This window comes from Ornithorhynchus anatinus, chromosome X3 (genome assembly GCF_004115215.2).
Source record: "Ornithorhynchus anatinus isolate Pmale09 chromosome X3, mOrnAna1.pri.v4, whole genome shotgun sequence".
Taxonomy (NCBI): Eukaryota; Metazoa; Chordata; class Mammalia; order Monotremata; family Ornithorhynchidae; genus Ornithorhynchus; species Ornithorhynchus anatinus.
In genome coordinates, this window is record NC_041751.1 from 25,587,348 (window position 1) to 25,612,085 (window position 24,738).

Genomic DNA, 24,738 nt, shown 5'->3' on the forward strand with positions numbered 1-24,738 from the left:
TCAACTGTTGGGAAGGAGGCATATATATCAGCCTTAGTCCCTTCCAGCCTAGTAGAGCAGACAGCAGTTATGGGTGGTAGGGAGTGGAGGTTTGTGATATGGGAACTGGGTGGTTTGCCACCAAGTGAGAAGGGTACGCGCCATAACCTCTGGATACAGGCAGTGGGAGTCAAATATATTTGTAAACTTTGGGAATTGTAGGAGAAGCACAGCACCCTACATTGAGCCCCTTGAGTAGAGAGAGCACCATAAAGGGACAGATATGGCCAGAGACCTCCAGGATATTTATAGGGCAAAAAGAGAAGGAAAGACAGAGAACAGAAAGAGACTGACAGAGATAGAGACAGATCCAGAGAAAGACTGAGGAACAGAAACAAGAACTGCTGGTTCAACAAAAAGAAGAGACAGCCATAGTCAGCTGGAGAGATAAAGACAGTGAGAAACAGAGAGTGAGAAAGAGAAATAGAAACAATAATAATTGTATTAAGTGCTTACTCTGTGCCAAACACTGTTCTAAGCGCTGGAAGGAGAGGTAGAGAAAGATAGAAGAAAAGGCAGAACTCCTTGGGGCACTCTGGGCCCATTCGCAGTGACACAGCCAAAATCAGACCCAGGACCCAAGGCCAAAGAGTTAGTGGGTTATTCTACCACTGCAGAGAGATGGTCACAGAGGTGAGATGGTCACAGAGGTTTGCAAACGAACAGGGCATTGTGCTCATTCATTTGTTCATTCAGTCATTTATTCAGCGCTTACTATGTGCAGAGCACTGTACTAAGTGCTTGGAAAGTATAATTCAGCAATAGAGACAATCCCTGCCCACCCCAGGCTTACAGTCTAGAAGAGAGGAGACAGACATCAAAACAAGTAAACAGGCATCAGAAACGCAGGGCTCATCCAAAGGTCGAAACTAGACCCCTGAAGACTTAAAAATTAAGAGTCTCAGATAAAATGGTTTGGTACAGTTCCAAAAAAAAGTAAAAATCAAGCAATTAAACAGAAGCTCCTCTCTACCCACCCTGCTGCATGACTAACTGACAAGGGTGGAAAGGGCAGCAGAGGGAAAGGCCATCCATTCAAAAATGGAAAGTTCACCCAAGTAAGGATGACAGGAAAATCCATAAAGAGTGGCAGATCAGATACTAGCAAAAAAAGATAGGTCCAAGAGGACTCTGAAGAGGAAGGTTTAATCAATAATAATGATGTAATTGTAGTATTTGTTAAGCACTTACTATGTGCCAAACACTGTATTAAGTGCTGGGGTAACTACAAAATCATCAGGTCAGGCACAGTCCCTGTCCCACATGGGGCTCTCTGTCTAAGTAGGAGAGAGAACAGATATTCCATCCCCATTTTACAGATGAGGAGACCGAGGTCCTGAGAAGTGAAGTGATTTCCCCAGGGTCACACAGCAGGCAAGTGGCCGAGCTGGAATTAGACTGCAGCTCCTCTGACTCCCAGGCCCATGCTCTTCCCACTAGGCCATGCAACCTATTGAGTGTCTACTGTAGGCAGAACCCTGTAATAAGTGCTTAGGAGATTGCAGTAGATTTAGTGCACATGAATCCTGCCCTCAGGGACCTTCCAGTCTATCGGAGACAGAAAGGAAAATAAGTTACAGATAAGAGGAAGTAATAGAGCATAAAGCTATGTATATAAGTGCTATGGGGACTTGTGAGTCCTTAAGTGCTTAGGTGACATGGAAACGTTGACGTGGCAGTTGGGAGATATAAAGTAGGGAGATTAGAAATCAATTGGAGAAGATTTCTTGGAGGAGATGTGAAGATGGAGAGAAGCAGCATGGCCTAGTAGGAAGAGCTTGGGCCTGTGAGTCAGAGGACCTGGGTTTGAATCCTGGCTCCACCACTTGTCTGCTCTGTGACCTTGGGCAAGTCACTTAACCTCTCTATGCCACAGTTTTCTCAATTCTGCAAAATGGGGATAAAGATGGTGAGCCCTATGTGGGACAGGGACTGAGTCCAACCCGATTATCTTGTATCTACCCCAGCATTTAGTACAGTGCCTGGCACATAGTAAGGGCTTAACAAATGCAACAATGATTATTATTATTATATCAAAAACTGGAGGCCAAGCATGTCTTTAAATGTTTGTCCTTACCACCTCTTCCCTGCCTGTCTCCCGTGACTTTCATGTCCTCATTCAATCATATGTATTGAGTGCTTACTGTGTGCCAAGCACTGTACTAAGTGCTTATGTCCTCCATTTCAGTTCATTATAGAGCAGCTGCTTGGGAATCCTGCTACCATCCATTATTTTCACATGTCTAATGTGGGCAAAGTTATGCTGTTGTGTATGTTGCCTCGATGCTGACTGTGTTCCAGGTCCTACTTTTGATGATCCTGACCATCCATTCGATGTTGAGTATGGTTCAGAGGTTACTCTAGTGAAGCTGCTTGAAGTTACTGACCAGTTTTGGGCCCCTGTTTCATCTATAAAATGGGAAAATGAATTTCTATCTTGCTTTATGTCACAGGAATGCTGTGAGGACAAATGATATAACTGATGTAAAAGCAAGCAATCGATGGAATTTATTGAGTGCTTACTGTGTGCAGAGAACTGTATTCAGCACTTGGGAGAGTACAATAGGCCAATATGTTCCCTGCCCACCAGGAGCTTACAGTTTACAGGAGACAGACAATATAAATCACAGGTACGTACGTAAGTGCTGTGGGACAGAGGTTGGGGTGAATATCAAATGCTTAAAGGGTACAGATCCAAGCGCACAGGTGATGCAGAAGGGAGAGGGAGTGGGGGAAATGCAAGCTTAGTAGGGGAAGACCTCTTGGAGATGTGATTTTAATAAGGCTTTGAAGGTGGGGAGAGAGATGGTCTGTCATATACGAAGGGGGAGTGAGTTCCAGGCCAGAAGGAGGACGTGGGTGAGGAGGATGAACTCGAGTTATAGCGAATAGGTTGGCATTAGAGGAACACATGTGGACTGGGTTGTAATAGAGAAGCAGTGAGGTAATTTAGGAGGGGGCAAGCTGATTGGATGCTTTAAAGCCAACGGTAAGAAGTTTCTGGGGATACACATACCAGAATGACTTTGACAGAGAAGGGAAGTTCTGAAGAGAGTGCATCCATGGAGTTGCTATGGACAGAAATGACTCGACGGCTTTGGAAGGAGAAGAAAGAGAGGAGTTTCTGTTTGGTAAGGAGGTGGATGGGCAACCACTGGAGATCTTTGAGGAGTTGGGGAGGCATGAAAACTGAAAAATGATCTAGGCAGCAGCATGAAGGACTTGAAATGGACAGAGACAGGAGGCAGGGAGGTCAGTGAGAAGGCTGATGCAGTAGTCAAGGTGTGATATGATAAGTGCCTGGATCAGCATGGTAGCAGTTTGGATGAAGAGGAAAGGGCAGTTTCTAGAGATGTTGGGAAGGTAGAACTGCCATGATTTGGGGACAGCTTGAATACGTGGGTTTAGAAAAGCAAGACTTTCTACAGAAGCTTTCTTAAGAAGCAGCATGGCTTAGCGGAAAAAACACGTGCTTGGGCGTCAGAAGACATGGGCTCTAATCCTGGCTCCACCAATTGTCTGCTGTGTGACCTTGGGCGAGCCACTTAACGTCTCTGTGCATCAGTTACCTCACCTGGAAAATGGGGATTAAGACTGTGAACCCCAATTGGGACAGCTTGATTACATTGTATCTACCCCAGTGCTTAGAACAGTACTTGGCACGTAGTAAGCGTTTAATGAATGCAATATTATTACAATTTCATCAGAATATTATGATTTTCAACTATGTTGGGACAACAGCTCAAAACTAATAACGCCCTAGGAAAGTGATTTAATTTCTATTTTACAAAGCTTTCAATGGGGGTAGAAATAGCGTTAAGTGATAATGCCAATTGAAAGCTGTCTGTTACCAGTATTAGTAAACTATGTTGTGTTGGGTAGTGCTTAATTTGTAATGAGAGAGGAACTGGCGCTCACACAATGATGTAACTGTATATTTTAAATTGGTAATGAATGACTTTGAATGTGTAGGGGAAGGTGTTGTCATGAGTACCAATGACAACAACCCTGCTTCATATATGGTCACAATGCAAGTATCAGAAAAGAAGTCTACTAGTGTTGTGCTGTGTGAGGGTTAGGTGTTTACAAACCTAAAACAGATTTTATTTTTACTTTCACAACTGAGTGCTCAAACACAGAAGTACCAGAAAAGGGGGTGGGGGCGGTGGGGACATTTAATATAGGGAGGGGTCTCTCCCAAGTGGCTAGTGCCTGGATCCTCATAGTCTTCCCATTCCTTCCGAGGTTGGTTCCTCCTTGCTATTTTTTCAACAAGGAGTTAGGGGTGGAGGTGGAAAAAACCAGAGGAAGGGAATTAGCTCCCCCCAACCCGCCCCCAGAAGGAGATTGCATCTGTCTGGTATGGTTTAAGGTTGATGATAATGCTATAAATATATTTCAACTTCACAATGGTACCTCTTAGGGTGGGCCATTTTACCTACCTATTACTGTACCTGAAGCCTCCTCCGGTTCTAGTTTTATTGCTCATTTACAATGTATTTGTATTTTCCCTTGGAAAAGTCACTCCCTGAGGACTACTTTTTATTTAATGGTATTTGTAAAGTGCGTATTATGTGCCAGGCACTGAACTACGCACAGGGGTAGATACAAGCTAATCAGGTTGGACACAGTCCATGTCCCATGTAGGGTTCATACTCTTAATCCCCATTTTACAGATGAGGTAACTGAGGCACAGAGAAGTGAAGAGACTTACCCAACGTCATGCAGCAGACAGTGGCAGAGCTAGGATTAGAACTCAGGTCCTCCGAACCCCGGGCCCATGCTCTTTCCAGCAGGCCACACTGCTTCTCAATCCTTTTTAGAATTAAAATTTTGCCCCCCTTGTGGCTTATGATTTTCACAGTGTTTTTTTTTTCAACTTTCTAAGTTTACATTTTCTAGAGTGTGGGAATATAAAGATGACAGGTGACATATGTCATTTAAATGAACCATCCTAATGAGAACACCCTACCTTAAAAATACTTTTGGGCAAGATAACTTCAAGTGCATGTGACACCAAAGGGGTTAGAAAGAATGGTTTATGAAAGTAAGATCTTTAGCAGTAGGACACCATGCAGATTTTTCCATAGCTAGGCTTAATGTGTTTGGAGTTTGGCTTCATTTACATGGACTTGTAATGACAAAATGTTATCTTGACCAGAAAAGACATTACAAATCATCCCAAAAGAGATCAAAGCATAAAATACATGACTTTTAAAAGTGGAATTTGTCAAGTGCTGACAGTAAATAAAAGATAATTCATTCCTTCAATTGTATTTATTGAACGCTTACTATGTGCAGAGCACTGTACTAAGTGCTTAGAATGTACAATTGGGCAACAGATACATTCCCTGCCCAGTGATGGGCTCACAGTTTTATGTGTCAGTGATATTTTTACTGTGTAAAAGTTTGGGGGTTCGGGGAAATAGAATCAGGAAAGAACCCATGACAGGGACACAAGTTCAAAGGGCCGTAGTGGGTGGGGAGAAGAAAGAGAGAAAGAAAGAGAAAGTTTTAATGGTTTACCTGGATACCAGCTGACTAACAGGAAGATTTATTGTTATGCAGGCCACTGACAACTAGTACATGCCTCTGATAACTTAAATGGGGAGGTTCTCACACTCCTGTTAGACTACTCTGTCTCTCATTTCCCCCCCTGCTGTCTCTTTCCTCCCTCCAAGCCCCCTGCTCCCTAAAAGCCCTGCCCAAAATGCACCTGTGAACTTGAAATGAAGAGTTGGCACTTATGCTGCTACTCACAGTCAAAATGAAGAAATCATGGGACTGTGAAATCCATGGTATTGGAAAAAAAAACATTGTAGGAGAAGGAGCATTGGAGTCAGGAGGACCTGGGTTCTAATCTTCCCGGCTCTGCCACTTGCCTGCTGCGTGACCTTGGGTGAGTCAGTTAACTTCTCCCTGATTTAGTTCCCTCGTCTGTAAAATGGGGATTAAGACTGTGAGCCTCGTGTGGGATAGGGGCCATGTCCAACCTGATTAGCTTGTATCTACCCCAGTGCTCAGTACAGTGCCTGGAACATACTAAGCGCTCAACAAATACTGAAATTATTATTACTATTACCCTGTAGCTCTCCCAAGGGAGGGCAAGTCAGATGATTTCCAAGAGCCTTATCCTTTAGGAACAGCGAACCCAGGATCGAGCAGAATGTTCAAACTTTCTTTCTGTAACTTATAAACTTGGTTCTTTTTCATGTCTGGGACTAGAGATGATGCATCTAGATCATCAAAAATAAGGCTTTAAGGATTCCCACGTGATTCCCTTGTCCAAAACCCCAATTTGCCGAATCAAGTTGAGGATAAACACCTGAAAATCCACCTTAGCTCTCCGGGGGGGGGCGTGAAGGAATAGATTACTAGGTTATGTCCTTAAACCAGATATGGCAGTTAACTATATTAGGCCATTAACTAAACCTAGAAGACAAACAAGTGCTGTTCTGCCGAACAATCAAGGCCGTGCCCGAGTTAAGAAAGTCGTTTTAAGCGAAACGGTATCAGTTGCCCAGGTTTCTATTTTGCTTATAGATTCAAGCCTTAGACCTGGTTCCTCGTGGGTTTAGGGGCCGACCGAACTGGGCGGTGGGAGGGTGTCCAGCCCCGACTGTCATCCTCGGGGTTAGATGCAAATCGAGATTGCTTTGGATTTTCCGGATGACTCGTTCGCCGTTTGAGCCACGTACCCCATTTTCGCTGGATCGTATTTATAATAATAATCATAATAATGTTGGTATTTGTTAAGCGCTTACTATGTGCAGAGCACTGTTCTAAGCGCTGGGGTATATACAGGGTAATCAGCTTGTCCCACGTGAGGCTCACAGTCTTAATCCCATTTTACAGATAACTAAGGCACAGTGAAGTGACTTGCCTATAGTCACACAGCTGACAAGCGGCGGAGCGGGGATTAGAACCCATGACCTCTGACTCCCAAGCCTAGGCTCTTTCCACTGATCGAGCGCTTACGGCGGGCAGGACGCTGTACTGGGCGCCCGGGAGAGTACGATACGACCATCAACACCTCCCTGCCCGCGGGGAGCTTAAAGGTCGTGGGTTCGAATGTCGGCTCTGCCACTTGTCAGCTGTGTGGCTGTGGGCGAGTCACTTAACTTCTCTGTGCCTCAGTTACCTCATCTGTAAAATGGGGATGAAGATTGTGAGCCTCATGTGGGACAACCTGATTACCTTGTATACCCCAGCGCTTAGAACAGTGGTCTGCACATAGTAAGCGCTTAACAAATACCAACATTATTATTATTATTATTAAAGTCTAGAGGGGGTGGAGAGGGGGGATCTCTTCTAGATGGAGCGTCCCCCCCCAAAGAACCGAAGGAAATAGAGGGAGAAGGGGGGTCTCTGAGGGTGCATCTTGGGGGGGGGGGGGGTTTGGTGCACGGATGTGGGGCCCCAGTAGGGGTCACTGCCGCCTCGATGCTCCCGCCTCCGACCCACCTGAGCGGCCCAATTGCCCCGGCTCAGGTGGAGCAAGCCCGAGTGGCTCGTGGTTCCGCCCGGGGAGCCACCTTCCCCCCTCCCCCCGCCCCTATCTTTCCGCCTTTTCCTCTCCCCTTCGGGTGGCTCCTGATCCCCGCCCCCCCTCGGCCGGGCAGGTGACGACCGCGACAACTTTGCCCGAGATCGGGCGGCAGCCGCAGGTTCGGGGGCAACTCCAATTCCTCCACGCCCCGAAGCGGGAGCCCCAAAGACGTTTCCCTTGCACCCAGCCTGTCGTGCCCCCCGCTAACTATGGTCCCGACGCGGGATCGCGGGGTTCTGGTGGGGGGCTGGGAGGGGGTGCGGCAGAGGGCCCGCCCCCGACGCCTTTCGGGGGTGGATGTGTTGTTCCACGGAGGGAGGGTCTGCTGACACAAAGACGTATCCTCTGCGGGGTGACCTGCCGGGGCAAAGGCGGGGGGCGGCAGCGGCTGGAGGAGGAGGAGGAGGGAGGAGGAGGAGGAGGAGCCCTGGTGCGCTGGGGCTGCGGGAAGGGAGGGGCGGCGGAGGCCAGACACATCTGGACCGGCCACTTGTCTCCCGCTCCCTCCGCGTCTCGTCTCTCCTCCAGGTCGAAGAGCCGCGGGAGGGAAGCGCAGGATGCGCGGAGCAGACCGGCCTTGGGGCTCGGCTGCAGCGGCAGCTTGGCCGGAGCGGGCCGGGGCCTGACGGCCGTCGCCGCCGGGCTGCCCCTTGACCACGCATCCTCCCCGGGGTCGGTGCGGAGGGTCAGGCTTCGCTGCCGGTCCCGTGTCCGCCCCTCCCCTTTCTCTCTCTCTCTCGACTTCGACACCCCGACACGTCCGGAGCCGACATGGGCTGTTTCTGTGCGGTCCCGGAAGAATTTTATTGCGAAGTTTTGCTCCTGGATGAGTCCAAGTTGCCCCTGACCACCCAGCAGCAGGGGATCAAGGTAAGGAGAGCTCGGGACGGTGGCTTTGTCTGTAGCTTTAGCGGTGGAGAGGGAGATGGGGTGACTGGTGCGCTTTATTAGGGCTACCCCCTCCCCCGGACACACTTTCTCAAGATGAAAACTTCTTCCATCCCCCCTTCCAAAAAAATAAATAAGCCCTTATCTGCAAATAGAGACAAATCCTCCCTCTCCCACCTTCCTGCCTAGCCCCCGAAAGGGGGAGCATCCAGGACGTCAGATCGGGCTGTCGAAGGGGGGGAGAAAAACCAACTGCGTTTTATCGAACTGCGATGTTGGAGCGACCCAGCGTTTGACTTCGAGATCTTCATCTTGTAACGAGAGAACTGGTTTTCTTTCCCATCGTGTTAAACATCACCGGGAGTGACTCAGAAATGACTTTGCTCTGGTTGGAAGTCATTAAAACGCAGCTACCATTGCAGAATCTCCCCTTTCATTCCCTCCTTCAGACACCCCACCAAAAGAAAAAAGAAAAAGGCTAGGTGTCCATGAAGGAAATCCGGTTTCTTAGGGATGATAGCCAAGCCATATGTCTGCTGTCCAGGTGTAAATTGTCAACAGTTTTATGCTCACATGTGTTTGGTCTTGCAACAGTGTTTCCACTACAATTCCAGCAGTGTGGGGTTTGGCTTTTTTTTTTTTCCCCTCCAACTTTAAACAGAGACGCTGTTGTCGGTCTGTCAGTTGACTTTTAAAATAATGTACCATTACTGAACGGTCTGGGGAGAGAAAATGCCATTTTAAATACGGCACATCAGTTTCTGAGAAGCGAAAATTTTCCTTATGTCCACTACTGTGCTTGAATGAAGTTCAGCCTTCTGGGGTGGCTGGGTCCTGGGCAATTTGGTGACGCTTACCTCCGGGAATCAGTCCCATAGCAACCTAAGTGCCTAGCTCTTGCCTGCTAGGGAAGATAGGATGGTTTCTCCAAGCTAACTGTAAGGCTTTGATCTTGCCATGATTTGTGAACATGATTCAGATGTACCCAGGTCTGATCATGGCTACCGGCAATTTAGAAAGACATCAGGGGCTCCAGTCATACTGCCCTGACCTTTACTAAAAGTATTCTGATTATTGTAATGAAAGAGCTGCTTCTGGCATTTAGAATTTCATTCGGAGTTACTCCTTACAAGCCAACAAAGCAAGTTTTCTTTGAGGTTTTTTTAATGTATCATTTTTTCTTTGTTTCAAAAGAGGAGGACTCAGTTGAGATGAAAAGGTAGACTCTCCAGAGTGGAGGAGCATTCTGGTCTACTGGGTAGATAAACAAGATCAGAAGAATCCCTAATTCAGCCTAGATTTTTTTTTTAACTCTGTGTGTGTGTGTGTGTGTCTTGAAAAGCTAGTTTGGGGGAAGATTACTGTGATCAGAAAACAAAAAGGACATATCTTCTTAGTCCAAAGTCCCAAGTTATCCAGAGGATGAGCTTACTGTGTTGCCCAAACCACAGCGTGCCGAGCATCACCTCAATCAGTCAGTGGTATTTACTGTTAGCTTTCTTTGTGCAGAGCACTGTACTAAGCACTTGGGAGAGTACAATATAACTACATTAGAGGACACGCTCCCGGCCCATTCTGAGTTTACATTCCAGAGGGGTATACCTCTAGTTGGTATACCTTACATTGTACCATCAGGGTAAGGACATTGGTTTCAAATCGGGGGTGGGGTGGAATTGTGACAGGAACAGGAGCCTGAGACTAATAGCCCCTTTTGTAATGGTTTTTTAAAACCTCGTGGCACTTATCGTGGCTTGGGGATGGTTTGGTGATTCAAAGACAATAACCACTTTTAATAATACTGTTATTTTAGATATATGCCATATATATAATTGATAATTTAAATGGGCTTTTATTGGAAGTAATCATTTCTCAACAGGCTTAGCCTGTTCAAGGGTCACAAAAGCCTGTCACAATTAGTTTGGCCACACATTCATTCAGTCGTATATAGTGAGCGCCTACCATATGCAGAACACTACTAAGCGCTTGGGAAGCACAAGACAACAATAATCAGTGATGTGACACAGATGTCTATAATAAAACTTATAGAGCCGTCGTTATTTATTGAAAGCCCATCCATCCAGGTTGTGGTGTGAGGTTGTGTATAACTTTTCCCACCTCCTATTCCCTTTAAAATTCTGTTCAGATTTCATGTGTATCGTTCTTACCGCTCACAATTGAAATATGCTAGCCTTTAAATGAAGGTGGTGGCAGTGTTTTCAAGTTTAGCAGCTAACAGCTACTATTGTAGTTTTTACTCCTTGTAAAGTGGGTAATGATATTGTTGAGCAGTTGCTTCTCCCCAGTGAAAACAAAAGCAAAAAGTGATGCCAATATCAACTGAGCTTTATTGTTTTGAAAATAGAGTGCTAGTTAAATCGGTGTCTGTATTTTGTTCAAGGTAATTCTCAAATTATTTACTGTTTGGAGAATTCATCATTTTTTGCTTTTATGGTTAAAGGAAAGCTAATTAAGTGCACTTTTTTCCCCCCTCAAAGTAGTGAATCTTGAGAATACTTTTTTCACATAGGACCAATGAGAAAAGCATCCCAATCTTTATAAATGCACTTTCATTGCCTCTAGTGAGTCTCATAAGTGTCAAAATGAGCAAGGTGAGCCATAGAAAGTTTCAATAAAGCAAGATTCTATAGAGTAAATTTAGTAAGATATTAACCTGGGAATACATCTTTCCAACTTTCTCATTAACTTGTATTTTAAACCAACAGTGTGAGAAGCGGTGTGGCCTAGTGGAAGAGCACGGGCCTGCTAGTCAGAGGACCTGGGTTATAGTCCCGGCTCCGCCATGTGTCTGCTGTGTGACTTTGGGCGGTCATGTAACTTCTCTGTGGCTCAGTTCCCTCATCTGCGAAATGGGGATGCATTGTCTATTCTCCCTCCTACTTAGACTGAGAGTCCCACTTGGGACATGATTATTTTGTATCTGCCCCCGGTGCTTAGTACAGTGCTTGATACATAGTGAGCACTTGACAAACACCATATCATAACTTCCTCACTTTTGAAATTGGTTGCCATATTCAATACTTTGAATTGGCTTGTTCATAGAAACTGCAAATTCAAAACAGGCTAGCATCATAAGGTTGCTACATTTCTTTTTTTGACTTTGTGTTCCTCGTGAATGATTGAGCTTACCACATTAACACTTTGGCGTTCCGTGCATGTGATCAGGACTTTTTGATGTTCTATTTTTAAAATATTTATATAGCATTTTATGGCTTGGAGAGAGATCGAAATCTTGTGTTTTTCTGTGATGTGCATTCTTTGGAAATAATGTTTGGTTCATGGTCATCTTCTGTACAGCATCAAAATGCTTATTGGTGATTGGCATCCAACTTCAACGTGTATATTTTCAGTAGTGTGGACATCATTTCTTTGGGTCGAATGCACACTTTTTTTTCTTTTCAAACTTGGAAGTTTCGGGGGCGAGCGAAAATGACACTTGATTTTACATTAGCTATAAATTGTGCAGGTTTTTCTTCTGACTTTTCAAAATAAGATAATAGCTACCCATAATTAGAATTTCATTTGAACAGCAGACTTTTACCCTTAACTGAATATGAGAAAGGCTTGGGAAAAGCCTCTTTTAAATCAGTCTGAAATCCTTCTAATATTTCCGAAGACACTTCATCAGGTTTCTATCATTTTGTGTTGTTATGGTATAATCATTGTCACCTGGTTTTGTCAACATCTTTTGTTAGAACTCTAGTGAATATTGCAGACAAGACATTTCCTAGAGCGGGCAGGAGGCTCCAATAGTTGCTCTTGCCTCCCAGCAGGGCTGTATCTAAACCATCCCAGGTCCAGATGGTGGTTGATTCACAAAGATCTGTAGGGAAGGGAACTACTATCTTCTTCCTCCGTTCTGGGACTCCCACTGTAATGTCAGAATATTCATTTCTTATGACTGATGTGAACTCCTTGTAGCCCACGTCAATTTTCCCTTTATGGCTGTATGCTGAGCAGCTTCATTGCTTTGGGGTGGTGACCGGGGCGGGGGTTGGACAACAGGCTGGAAACTGAGCATTCCTCTCCCGGTCCTGCCACTGACCTCCAGTGTGGCTTTGGGCTAAGAGCCTGGGGTTTTCATTTGCAAGGGGAAGGTCTTGCAAATTTGTGCGTCTCAGAAGATGGATGTGGCCCTGTCATTTTCTGTGGACAGATGGGATCCATGCACCAAGCCTCAGGAGACTGTTGAAATAACAGCACTGGGTAATTAAAGAAAAATAAATATCCATGCCACGCTACTGAAACCAAATATTGAGCCTGGCTCCCCCTGAATTCAGAGAGATTGTAAATTCAGCTTTGTGAGGCAGAAGTCACCCCTTTGTTCTACTACCTGAATTCCACACCCTTCTAAATATGGGAGAATTAAATTCATTGAGTACTTGCTAGTCCCATTCATAGAAGGTAAAAAGGTGATGCATCTTTTCCACTTGGACAGTTCCTTAAGGTTTTTTTTACCTTTATCCCATGTCTCTCTTGTTCATAGAGCTGCCTTGAAGGCAGTAGGACTTCATGTGGAAGAGTTACATAGTTGCGTATCACTCTCTGTAACTTGAGTTAACACTTGCGTGAAATAATTACATTTAATTTCAGTGGGGAATAAGCGTCCCCTAATCCATAAACCAAGAGCACTAACTATTTTCGCTGTGAAACACCATTAAGGAAAAGTTAAACAGGCCAGTTTATAGTTTTCCAGTCCTTGGTAGCATTGGTCATTATACTGTATAACTAGCCTGTAATTAGCATGGCATGCAAGGTGAAGTTTTATAATTGATACTAATAATCAGTGATCGATTATAGGGACAGGGTGTGGTGACAACCAGTTTCTTATGCTTGCTGCTTTCACTTTTATAAAATCAAAATTCTTGCCTACCCTGGTTTAAGATTTGAAAATTACTTTAGCATCTGCCAAACCATTTCAGTGAAGATTCTTTATGTGCTCTTAAGAGTACATTAAGCCTTTGGAAAGGGACTTGCGAATGACAGTAAGTAGTATATTCATATTTATCGTCAGTGTCATTCTCATCACTGGCATGTGTGTTCGAAACGTCTTATGCCTGTTCTTTTTATAATTTTTATTTTAAAGCTCATCCAAATTGTGCTTAAATGCCATTTCTATTCTGGCTATCGATGAACAGCTTTTAGTGACCAGGTAGGAGTTTACTAATATCCATGACATTATCCTTTAATGGATATCCTAGGTTCCTTTTCTATTGTTTTGCAGTAGAAATTGTTTCCAAAACACAATAAAAGGCAAGATGCTTTCCTGTGAAGAATAAACATTAATTCCAAGTGCTCAGTACAGCGCTCTGCACACAGTAAGTACTCAGTAAATATTGCTTTGAAACACGGAACAACAAAACCTTTATTTTGAATTTAAAATCAAACCATACACACAAAACCCTGTGTTTCTTTGGAATCTCACTGGCCTAAAATAATATGGCCGGATCAGGGTTGATTAAATTCTTTGGATATGGCATGAGCCCTCTCCCTCTGGGTATTATCTGGTGATGAAGGGTTACAAGGACAAAGGACTTCATTTAACTTGAGGTAAAGTAACTAGTCCACAGAATTCCTGTCACCTATTTGAAATAGATTAGTAATTTTGCCCCAGTCTCTACAGATGAGACCAGCAATTTTTTTGTCCTCCAAGGAATCACCACATAATAAATGAATGCTGAGACACTTTCTTTTCCCCAGGTGCCCTTAACTAAATTAATGAAACCAATATGACAGCAAGACAGAAACCCATTAACTTTTAAATGAAGTTACCTCTTAATCATCCTGTGGTTTATGAAATAACATTACCAGGTTACTCGGTTTTGGGGTTTTGAGCAGACATTTCCTGAGGCAGCAAGAAATGAAAAAGAATTCTTTGTGCCATTTTAAAAACATTTTTCCAAATGTTGGTATCCAAAGGATTCCCTTTCCATGGGGTTGGCTAATAAATAGTGGGTCTAGAACATTAGACACAATAGAGTATGTATGTTCTTGACTTTTTTTTTTAAAGATATAAATCTCTTTGAAAATATTCAGAGGATAAAGGGTTTCAGCCACAATTTTACTCAAGTGGTATTTCATGATACTTTGTTATACAGCTTGTGGACTCCGGAGACAAGTCCATAGACCTACACCCGAATCGTTAACCAGAGGACGGACAGACGCTGTGAAAAGGACTGCAGGTCACCCTTGTCTGCCTTTTTGTACATGCTGTCGCCCAACTATCAGCCGTGTCATCTTTCACTGTGAAGAACAGCAGCGTGTCCTAATCAAAGCCGCTAACTTCAGTCAAGCTCCTAACTCTCGTTAGCTGAGCACGGTGAAATATGAAAACTAAGTGAAAATGACTGTCACCAGTTATTGAAGGGAGAGAAGGGCACAGGACAATATTTATTGGTTTAAAAAGACCAAAAGAATAAGGAGAATCTCATTGTGAAAAGTCTGTTGCCAAGATACTCTAATCCGTACTCATACAATGGATGGAAAACGCATGGCTGCAGGCGAATTCACACATACTGAACTGCTGAATAGCTGATTATAAGTTTTTAGCAGGACAACCAGAGTAGCGCAACAATTTCTTTCCTTTGCACTCTTTCCCCCTCAGCCTCATAAAATTAATGAGTATTAATTTCATGGATTTTAAGCGACATGGGGATGGCTGCTGTGCAGCTCAAGTGGCAATAATCGAGATAGGGCTTGTAAGACCCACCCCAATTTAGGTCTTTAAAAATGTAAAAATGATACCCCTTTAGTCGGATAACAGAATGAGATCTGTCAGAACCCTTTGTCCGAACACATTTTAACCTTATTTTACACCCAGACTAGTTTCAGAGCATAGGACAGGGCATAGCTTTAAAGCAATCTATTTGTTTTTACCCTCCTCTTCCTGTAAAGTGTTCCAGTTATGACAGGCCCTGCAAATTGGGGTTTGTCTGTCTGCTTAGTGCCTGACACTGCAAGTTCCTCCAGGCGGGGACTTAATTCTTTGTGTTTAGCTCAGCCTCATCTATGGCATGACTCTGCGCCTGGAATCATGCCACGTAAATAATGTTCACAACCCTCCTGTTGGTGCTGCTTTAGAAACAGCTGTGTTCTCTTTCAGTGCCATCCGTTCTGTCTGTAAGCAGCCAAATTACAGCCAAATGGGCATGTGGTGATGCCAGGGGCCAGCTGAGGGTGGTGGGTTGCGAAAAGGATAGAGAAAGGAAAAAGCAAGGGAAATGGTGGGGAGGAGAAAGGAAAAGAATAGGCATGGAGCACGTGAACTGAGAGGAGGAGGAGGAGGAGGAGAAAGGACAGTCGGGTCCCAGGAGTCTACTGATGAAGGGGGGGAAATAGCCCCAGAGGGGAAAAAAGTGGGGTGACAGTGGAGCTGGGGGAAACAAGGCAGAAGGGACGGAGATCAGGTGGGGATGAGGAGTTGACGTTGTGGCTCTTGAGACTGAGAGAGCGGGTTGGGTCGGTCCAAGCCTAGACTCTTTGGCCCCGTGCTTGGTCAACTGTGTTGGTCACAGGGTCGATTTAAGGCAGCGTGACCTCCGGTCCTAGGATTTCCTTTCTCACGGCTTCTGGGTGGTAACTTGTCGACTTTCCCCCCGAAACCGGTGTGCCGGGGAGGCGTGAGTGAGAATCATCATCAGTGGTATTTATTGAGGACTTACTGTGTGCAGAGCACTGTACTAAGCACTTGGAAGAGTACAATACACCAGAGTCGGTAGATAGATTCCTTGGCCACAATGTGCTTACAGTCTGGAGGATGCTTACAGGTTAGGTTTCAACTCTGTCGTTAGATGAGTATCAGGAAAGTACTAAAATTGTCTGGGGGTGGATTTGTGGTGAGCTTGGAAAAGGCTGTTTTGGGATTAAGTGATAGCAGCATTCAGTAACTCAGGCTGGGTCTGCAGTGGCTGAAACTGCACAAAATTTAGAAAAAAAAGAAAGACCACAGTGTCACTTACCATGCTATCATCCAAGCTTCGTTACCTTGGAAATTTAAAGATGGCGGCGAAAGGGGTGGTAAGGTGGAAGGAACATGGAGCCGAGAGCCAGAAGACCTGGATTCTAGTTTTGGTTCTGCCAATGACCTGCTGTGTAAACTTGGGCGAGTCACTTAACCTCTCTGTGCCTCTGTTCCTTCATTTGTAGAATGGGATAAGATACCTCCTCTCCTTCCCTCTTAGATTGTGAGTCCCAGGTGGAATGGGGACTGGGCCTGATCCGATTCTCTTGTGTCTACGCCAGCACTTGACACACAGTAAGCATTTAGTAAGTACCTTAATTATTACAAGGGCTGACGATTGAGTTCTGGGATTAGGTAGTGATAGGCCCAGTCTAACAGTATCGTGAGGGAAGGCCCTCTGCACTGTGGTGCCCTTGCTGATTGATGCCAGAATCTGGAATGCTTAATACAGCCTTGTTCCTGTTTGGAAAAGTTTTATCAGCTCGGCCCACATTTACTGGCGTTGCTCTCCAAAGCTTCTTCTTCCTTCCGGAAACATTAAGCCAAATTGAACACACCTGAATGTACAGCTATGTGCACTCAGGATTTATCCACCCAGGCACATTTCCCCAAATGCTTAATGAAAAATTAAAGGAAGGAAAGGTGGGGAAGACAAGATCATAGTTTTTTGAGGTTCTTTTTTTCCAAAGCAGAATGCTTGAGTGTGAAGGGCAGGGAGGTGACCAGAATGGGGGAATGAGAGAGTTTATTAAGATTTTCAGACCACCTGAAGCCTGGCCAGATTACCTCTTAGCCTCTGAGCAGGTGGGTTTATGTTAATCTGCACTGTTGGTTTCATGAGCAAACAGGCTTTCTAGCTGCAGTGAAAAATCTGTTACCGTGGAGTTTCTTTTCTGCCTATTGTATGAAATATTCATATCTTGGCATTTTGGAAAATGCTTGTTTAGCTAAAGTAAAAGACCCGGAAGCAGAGGGATCTGTCTCGGAGTCTATACTTTGGTGTGCAGTGCCAAATAACGGTTTCCTTAGCACCTGAAGAAAGGAGGGAGGGAAGAGGGGTGGGGAGAGGTAAATGCTCTGTCCTTGAAAAGCTTCAGATGGGGGTGAGTCTGGTAGGAGGCTAATGGACTTTCTTTGTTGCTGATGATTGCCTGGTTCCTTTTGATTTTGTTTAGAAGGGCTTTTTGATAAAGTCTATTCAAGGTAGCTCCTTATTATTTTTGATGGGATAGAGCTCCCTTCATTCCTCACAGCCAGTACCTGAAGGTAGAAGTTGAGGGGACTCCAAGGCGATGAGGGATTGGCAAAATGGGATTTATCTTGGGAAAGCAACACAAAACTTTTAGGTTGAGCTATCACAGGGGTATGTGGAGCCTGCTTCACCAAAGAACAGGAGTGGGGATAGCTGCCTTGGGGAAGTGGAAGCTCCGGCTCCATCTTACTCATGGGTCCACACCACCCTAACCTTGCCTTTGTGGGCCACACACCCATGCGATAGTCCCTCATGGAGGGTCTCTGGGAATACCGTTTTAGGGAATGAGAATGGCATAAGATTGTAGACTGTAGATGGGAAGCTCTTTGTGGGCAGGGATTGTGTCTACCAACTCTGTTGTACTGTACTTTGCCAAGTAGAGTGCTCTGCACACAGTAAATCCCCAATAAATACCGTTGATTGAGACTGGAATGCTTTTGGAATTAGCAGGTAGAGGTGCCATTACCTGACAGTCACTGATAAAGTGAAGGTGTGTTTGTTCTTTGCAGTGGAGAACTCCAGAGAGAGATGCAGAGCTAATCAATCAGTCGTATTTGCTTACTGTGAGCAGGCGCTTGGGAGAATGCAATATAACAGAGTTGGTAGACCCATTCCCTGCCCACAACAAGCTTACAGGCTAGAGGGGGAGATAAACCTTAATACAAATAAATATAGACATGTACAGAAGTGCTGAGGGAGGAGTGAATAAAGGGAGCAAATCCATGTGCAACTCCTGACTACCCCAGCTAGCTTCTCGTCGATGGAGGTTGCCCCTCAACATCCTGGTCTGTTTAGTGTAACGGTACTAGTGAAGGTTGTTGAAGGTTAAAGGTGAAAGCGAATCTCGTTGTGTATCTGGTTGATCTTAGGAGGAAGCAGCCGTCAAGATCAGCCTGGTCAAATTGCCTAGCGGAAATAGCTAAATTATATTTAGAGAGCATCGATCACATGTTGGAGGCATTCTTCAAGAATGTGGATGGTGTGATCTAGTTGACTGGCTGGCATTACTTTTTAAGATTCTACCCAGGGGATAATGGTCCAGTAACCAACTTAAGAGTGAGACAGCTGGAGAGCTAGGGTGAAACTTTTTTTTTTCCCCTCTCTAAAGCAGCAGTCATGATATGGCCAATCAGGCCCCTTGGAAAAAAGCAGTGGCTTATAAGCTAAGTTGGTGATGAGGCAGCCTTTGTGCGAGTTGAATGGTCCTAGTTTGGGGGCCTTGTGAACTGTGTTAAGGAAACTATTATTATCTGAACTCTTTAGTCAAGGAGCCCCCGAAGGACTTCCTTTTGATGGATGAGATTCCCTTTGAAGAAGCCCCACTGCCATTTGCACTGTGACATGTGGAGGAAGTCAGTGTCATGGAAACAGTGGTATTGGCGGTGTGATGACGATGGGAGAACAGATCTGTGAAATCAGATCCGTGGTAGGCAAACCGAATGTTGGGCATAATGAATCAAAATAAGTTGGGCCCATTGAATGCTTTTCCAAGTTATATGTTGCTAATTTCTATGTGGCTTAGTGGAAAAAACCTGGCCCTGGGAAGCAAAGGACCTGGGTTCTGATCCTGCTGTGCTACGTACCTGCTGTGGGACCTTGGGAGAGTCACTTAACTTCTCTGTGCTTCAGTTCCTTCATCTGTAAAATTGAATCTCCATCGAACCTGTTCCCCCTCCTGCATAGACTGTGAGCCCCATGTAGGACATGATGATCTTGTATCAACTTGGAAGTAGCATGGCGTAGTGGTTAGAGCATGGACCTGAGAGTCAGAAGGTCATGGGTTCTATTTCCACCTCTGCCACTTGTTTGTTGTGTGGCCTTGGGCAAGTCATTTCACTTCTCTGGGCCTCAGTTACCTTATCTGTAAAATGGGGATTGAGACTGTGAGTCCTATGTGGGACAGGGACTGTTTCCAACCCAATTTGCTTGTCTGCATCTCAGCACTTAGTACAGTTCCTGGCATATATAGTAAGCACTTAACAAATGCCAAAGTTGGTGTTGTTAATAATCTATCGCAGTGCCTAGTACAGTGCTTGGCACATAGCAAGCACTTAGCAAATTCTACAATTATTCTTGTTCTGCCTCAACCACTTTAGAATTTATTAACCCCAAAATAAGAATTAAATACCTGTTATTTATAAGCTCCTGGAGGGCAGGGATCATGTCTACCAACTCTGCTGTACTCCCCCAAGGGCTTAATACAGTGCTCTGTACACAGGAAGTGCTCAATGAATACCACTGATTGATTTTTGCCTCTATCATCTAATCCTATGTTCAGCTCTCTCCAAATTATCTTGCTGTCTTCCCTGAAACTTCAGTTAAACACCTATTTAAACACAGTTGTCGGGGCGGCGGGGGGTGGAGTATATGCTACATAATGTAAGGACTATTTTTGCCCCGAAACAGACTTTTTAAAATGGTGTTGAAGTGCTTGCTATGTGTCAGGCACTAAACTAAGCACTGGGATAGACAGAAGAGAATCAGGTTGGACCCCAGTCCCTGCCCCAAATAGGACTCACAAGTCTTAATCCTCATTTTACAGATCATGCAATTGAGGCACAGAGAAGTGAAGTGACTTGCCCAAGGTCACACAGCAGACAAATGGTGGAGCTGGGATTAGAATCCAGGTCCTCTGACTCCCAGGCCTGTGATATTTTCACTAGGCCACCAGGCTTCTCTACTTTATTACTCCTTTGTAATACAAACTGTTTTGAAATGTCAGCGGAGGTATTGGCACCTCGATATAAAAAGCCATTTATTGAGCGCCTTATTGATGCAAAAGCACTTTACTAGGTGTCGAGCAGAGTTACAAAAGAAGCCGTAGTCCCTTTTAGTTGTATTCTGATGACCACAGGGTCACAAGCGGACTCGCAGCCGGGTGACTTGAATTTAAATGCCCTTTGAAAATAATTCAGATTAGTTATGGAAAAAGTATTGTGATATTTCACTTAGCTTTTATGTATTTTGAATCAGCAGCTGTGCCGCAAAATGCAGTTGTCTGCATTTGATTGGATTCCTGAGACAGATTTTGATTTTTAAACATCTGTGTAAACTCCCAGTGGTAGCAGTGCAGTCTGGTTTTGGAGTCAACAGCCTTGCTTTTTGATTTAGCCATTTTAGATCTTTTCTTGTCTGCCCTACATGCAGCATAAAAGGGGGAAGGGGAAGTCCAGGTGCAATTGTTTGTGATAGTTATCATCCATAGTAATTAGTATAAAAATAGAATTTACTATGTGCTTATCATGTGCAAAGCACTGTAGTAAATGCTGGGAAAATGCACTTTTTAAAATTCAAGGTATTTAAGTACTTACTATATGTCAAACACTGTTGTAAGCACTGGGGTAGATACAAGTTAATGAGTCCCTATCCCACATGGGATTCACAGTCTAGGAGGGAGAACAGGAGAGAACTGAGGCACAAGATATTGCAGTGACTTGCCCAAGGTCACAGCAAGCAATCTGCAAAGCCGGGATTAGAACCCAGGTCCTTTGACGCCCAGGTTCATTCCACTAGGCAATACTGCCTCTCTAACTTGGCTAAAAGTAACAAGATCCCTGCCCCTCAAGGAACTCACAATCCAAGAATAGGGGCAGAGCGGGCTGGGGAAAAGAGGGTTTGACAGTAGACACAGAAGAAAGAGAAAAGAAAAAACAGAAACAAAAGACAAGAGTAAATATTAAATTGTTTTTGTTTGCTTTGTTAATGGCTTAATGTGTGCCAGGCACTGTCTTAAACACTGGGGTAGATATAAGCTAATCACGTTGGACCCAATCCGTGACCTACATGGGGCTCCCAGTCTTAATCCAATTTGTGCAGAAAGGAAACTGAGGTACTGAGAAGTTAAGTGATTTGTCCAAGGTCACCCTGCAGGCAAGTAGCAGGGTTGGGATTGGAACCCAGGTCCTCTGCCTCCCAGACTCTTTCCTCTAGGCCACCCACTTGCTATGGGGCTGAAGGTGAGTTAAGATGAGGGAATTAAGGCATTTTGTGTAGGGTTTTCTCTACAGCAGAAATTATTTTGTCCTTTTGGTTTATAATTGAATTTAAAAGGCCACCATATAGATTGAGTTTGCTGTCTCCTAATATTAACAGAAAACGTTGAGTGAATACAATTTAGGAGAGTTGGAGTGTTTTGAATCACATGCTGCTCAAAGTAGAAGGCCTTTTAGAGAGCAGGTTCTGTTCTGTACAATTCACATACATTTTTGATTTTACAAGTACAGAGAAGCTTACCTATTTGTCAAATCCAATGCCACCATTTTGTTAGTTTGATTGGATTGGTGGTTCTTAGATTATTTCTGAGCACAGGGAAAGGATTGAAATTGACAATTTGGAACAAAGGGCTAAACCCTTTTAGAACAGAGCAATCAAAGAGTTTCACCATATCACCAAAAACAGTACAGGAGTTACTTCTTTCTATGGACACAGACATTTGTAGGGCAATTAGTGGGCATAAGATGAAAAAATATATCTGCTGATCCTAAGGGAGTGCCTAGGGGAACACTGGGGAACATTTTAAAGCGAGAAGCAGCGTGGCTCAGTGGAAAGAGCATGGGCTTTGGAGTCAGGGCTCATGAGTTCGAATCCCAGCTCTGCCACTTGTCGGCTGTGTGACTGTGGGCAAGTCACTTAACTTCTCTGTGCCTCAGTTCCCTCATCTGTAAAATGGGGATTAAGACTGTGAGCCCCACGTGGGACAACCTGATTCCCCTATGTCTACCCCAGTGCTTAGAACAGTGCTCGGCACATAGTAAGCGCTTAACAAATACCAACATTATTATTTTAAAGGAAACCTAAAAGATACAAGAGAAACAACTGTTCTCTTGTGAGGGAAGTTTGATTACCCATTTCTTTGCAGACTGAAGTTGGTAGGACTCTTCAGTCTGTGTAGAAATGGGTAATATAGTTAGGATATTTAAGGAATCTGTAAAACATAAACATTTTTTTCCTCTCAAAAAAGGCTCAGTATCTGTAAGGTGGTTAAAGGTTCACTGAGGGAATTTTTTGCTAAAATGAAGCTTTTAGGTTTTAAATACCCATGCATTCCCTGTAGCCATGGACTAATCAAGAGTTGGCTGGAGATCATAAACAGGTGCTGGGTCAGTCTCTTGGAATTGCTTGTAAATTCTGCTCTCTAGCATTAGGAAATGTCCAGGGATGGGGTCAGGCAGAGTGGGGAGGGTAGAGTCCTGAGCCAAATAATGCTAGGCAACAAATAGCTTGCTTCAGAAGGTCACAGGATGTTTTGAATAATAATTAATAATTATGATATTTAAGCACTTACTATGTGCCAAGCACTGTACTAAGTGCTGGGGTGTGTATCTACCCCAGCGCTTAGAACAGTGCTTTGCACATAGTAAGCGCTTAACAAATACCACCATTATTATTATTATTATTACAAGCAAATCAGGTTGGACACAGTCCCTGTCCCACATGGGGCTCACAGTCTTCAACCCCATTTTACAGATGAGGTAACTGAGGCACAGAGAAGTGAAGTGACTTGTCCAAGGTCACACACCAGGCAAGTGGTGGAACTGGGATTAGAATCCATGATCTTCTGACTCCCAGGCCTGTGCTCTATCCACTACACCATGATGTTTCTTTACGCCATGCTGTTTCTTCTAGGAAAGTATGCCTGTTTCCCCTCCCTCTCCTCCTTCCCCCTGCCCCCCCATATAAAATAGACCTATCTGAGGCAAGGCAGGGAATGTATTTTAATTGGGAGGAATTATAAATGACTTTGTTGCATGACACCCAAGTGCCTAAAACTTGGGTACCACATAAGCAGTGTGGTCTAGTGGATAGACATGGGCCTGGGAGACAGAAGGACCTGGATTCTAATCCTGGCTCTGCCACTTGTCTGCTGTGTAACCTTGGGCAAGTTACTTCATTTCTCTGGGCCTCAGTAACTCATCTGTAAAATAGGGATGAAGGCTGTGAACCCCATGTGGGACATGGATTGTATCCAACTTGATAAGCTTGAATCTACCCCCATCGCTAAAAGTGCCTGGCACATAGCAAGCACTTAACAAATACCATAAAAAACAAAACAAAACAGAAACCTGAACTGCCACAAGCAAGGGATTATCTCACCAACTCATTTAGCATATCAAAGCCTACTAGAAGGCCACCCAGTAGTGATCCATCATTTCACAGATAGCAATTAGTTATATAGCATTTAATTACAAATTTCCACCTGTGAAGTGACAACAGTCCAAATGTTATCCCTGATCTCCTCAAGTGTTGGGTAGTGGCCACCCTGCCTTGACCCACTGCCCAGGACAACATTTGGATGGCTTACTCTTCACGGACCATACTAAACTAATAAACGATTACGATCTCCAACATCTTAGCTCAAACTCTGTTGAGCCAGACTAGATAGGTTGGGGCCAGATGTTTAAAATTATTGTTTTCAGGTAGAGTGGAGATGAGAGGAAGCATGCTGGGCCAAAGACACCTTTTGGGGAACTCTGAGGCAGTCTTAAAAAATAATTAGCAATTTTTCTGTATCCTGATTGTCTGGTCTCCTGTGCTTCTGTTAGCCCAAACCTCCATTCACTGAGCTCCCACCCCTGCAGAGGATCCTGGGAGTTGTTTTCCCTAGCTAGAGCCTGGTATCTGTAGGCAGGAAGGGACAACAAACTTATTCATTACTTTCCAGGACAATTTTTGATGTAGGACTCTGGGCAGATTCGTAACTCTTAATGCTGCTAACAATTGCCCCAACCAGGTGGGGAGACCCTTGTCTAAGTGAGAGAAAATATTTTCAACTCTGTGCAGATTGAATTCTTGATCCTTCTTTTGATTAGAACCCAGGTCTTCTGACTCCCAGTTCCATGTTCTTTCCACTAGGCCAGATATGATGGGTGGACCATTTCTCTCCATGCATTGAGGTCGAAAATTAGGGGGTGAATTGAAATTACAAATTACTGGAAGAAGGTTTAAGCCTAGATGTAAAGAACTCCTCAGTGGTAGTCTAAATTCTTGACAGAGTATTCACGATCCTTCTTTTGACCACTGCTTTATTGGCTG

General features: G+C 44.4%; 1 protein-coding gene across 3 annotated transcripts in view; it reads left to right on the forward strand.

Moving 5' to 3' along the window:
* Nucleotides 1–8,029: 8,029 nt before the first annotated feature.
* The window catches only part of EPB41L4A (erythrocyte membrane protein band 4.1 like 4A), a 199,015-nt gene continuing 182,306 nt past the window's right edge, over nucleotides 8,030–24,738 (forward strand). For 2 of the 3 annotated variants that reach the window (XM_029053855.2, XM_029053856.2), the window contains exon 1: nucleotides 8,030–8,458. In XM_029053855.2, the coding sequence (XP_028909688.1) occupies nucleotides 8,360–8,458 (99 nt within the window). In that variant the 5' untranslated portion in view covers nucleotides 8,030–8,359. The remainder of the gene's footprint in view (nucleotides 8,459–24,738) is intronic. The other variant, XM_029053854.2, reaches the window with a different exon arrangement.